Here is a 1,844-nt window from a genome sequence, read left to right as displayed (position 1 = left end):
AGATCGATCATTCTCTGCTCATTGTGATTGCTGAAAAACAAGAACAAATAGGGAATCAGTGTCAACACAAATTTCACAAGTTCTGACCAACACTGCGGCCATAACGCAGTGAAAACTGGGGACGGGGGGCGGGACTTTAAGGATGCTACATCAACATGGCAGCCTTAACTCAGTTGCTTTGGGGTTCTCGCAAAACATAGGCCAAGAGGATGGGGTGGGCAAACCACACAGTCAAAACTAACACCCAGTGAGTCTCAGTACAAGAAGAAGAAGAAGAAGTAGAAGAAGAAGAAGTAGAAGAAGTAAAAAGTGAGGAAGAACGAGGGATAAAGTAAACAACAAGACTTGTTTCTTTTTTTTTCTTTCTTGTTTTGTAAGGAATTAAAGGATGAAGCATCTTGGCGATGCTGCTGTGCTTTCCTATTTGACAGTGTGCGAGACGTGTGTGTGTGTGTGTGTGTGTGTGTGTGTGTGTGTGTGTGTGTGTGTGTGTGTGTGTGTGTGTGTGTGTGTGTGCACACGTGTGTGTGTGTGTCTGTTTATGTGCGTGCATGCACACAACCAGGAATTTGTATAAGAGAGGCTGTTTAGAATTCAGATAAGGAAAGAGAGAGAGAGAGAGAGAGAGAGAGAGAGAGAGAGAGAGAGAGAGAGAGAGAGAGAGGAACAAAATTACAGCAACATCACGTTTTTTGGGAGAAAAGAAAAGTTCGCAGAAACCTAAAAACATCCACAATAAAAAGTCTTCATATATTATCTTCTGTTGTGTTTTTTCTTTCATTATTTTTTGACTTTATTCACCTCCCGAGTAAGATGTGTGTGTGTGTGAGAGAGATAGACCTTCATCTAATGTCTTCATCACCTACTTGTTCCTTCAGACAAAAATGAGGATTATGCAGGTACAGTAGAGAGAGAGAGGGGGGGTGCTTGTCCTTAAGTGCAAGAAGAAGTAGAACAAGAAGGTGGAGGAGTGTAAAAAATCTTCCCTCTCTTTTCCTTCCCCTTCATAAAAGTCTCCCGACGCGTTTCCCTCTCTCTCTCTCTCCCTCTCTCATTCGCTCTTTCCCTTCGTCTTTCTTTTTCCTCGTCTCTCTGAGTTCGAGTTCTCTCCACCACCTTGCGGTTCCACAGGAATATTTTCTCATTATAAAAACATCTCCGGGGGCGTTTTTTTCAAAACGTCTTTGAAAGTCGTTCTGACCGAAAGAAAGTACGAAAAGAAAAAAAAAATACATTAACCCCTCCCACACCCCTCCGCCCCTCCCCTCCCGGGGAGCGCGTGAGCCGACGACTCTCCACGCCGCCACCGCCTCAGCCGTGTCTTCCAACGAACTCGCCCTCCTCGACGGAGACGTCAGTCGCCTCATCTTCGTCCTTTTGGCACGACTCCCATGTCCTCATCCGTTCCTCATCTTCCTCGCGGCCCCTCGGAGTGTCTCGTCTGGGCTGGCGCTGAGCTGCGTCAGTCGTGGAGGAGCTCCTGCAGGCAGTTGGGGGACTTGAAGACGTCGGGCACGTCACCGTCCAGCTTGCAGATGACCTTGTAGATGGCCTTCTTCCAGGACGGGTCCACGTCCTTGCCCGCCACGATGGCGTTGAAGAACTCGCGCAGGGTCACCTGGGACACCTCCAAGAAGCGATCGGGGACCTGGAGCGAGAGAGAGAGAGAGCAGAGGAGAGGAAAGTTGAAGAAAAGAGAGAGAGGGAAAGAGAAAGTAAAGAAAGAGGGAAAGAGAAAGTAAAGACAGGGAGAGAGAGCCAGAGAGCGAAGAAAAACAGAAAGAGAGATTTGGAGAACAGATGAAAGAAAGAAAGGAGTGAAAGAAAGAGGGAGAAAGAGAGGA

General features: G+C 47.3%; 1 protein-coding gene across 1 annotated transcript in view; it reads right to left on the bottom strand.

Moving 5' to 3' along the window:
- Positions 1-1,373: 1,373 nt before the first annotated feature.
- LOC308080351 (prospero homeobox protein 1-like) overlaps positions 1,374-1,844 on the bottom strand; it is a 67,733-nt gene continuing 67,262 nt past the window's right edge. Inside the window, exon 7 of the mRNA XM_080422175.1 lies at positions 1,374-1,648. Within this exon, the coding sequence (XP_080278301.1) occupies positions 1,463-1,648 (186 nt within the window). The 3' untranslated portion in view covers positions 1,374-1,462. The remainder of the gene's footprint in view (positions 1,649-1,844) is intronic.

The sequence above is a fragment of the Gymnoscopelus braueri genome (genome assembly GCF_963280865.1).
Source record: "Gymnoscopelus braueri genome assembly, chromosome: 24".
NCBI classification, from domain to species: domain Eukaryota; kingdom Metazoa; phylum Chordata; class Actinopteri; order Myctophiformes; family Myctophidae; genus Gymnoscopelus; species Gymnoscopelus braueri.
Note: the sequence above shows the minus strand (reverse complement) of the source record. Positions and strands in the feature narration are given on the sequence as shown.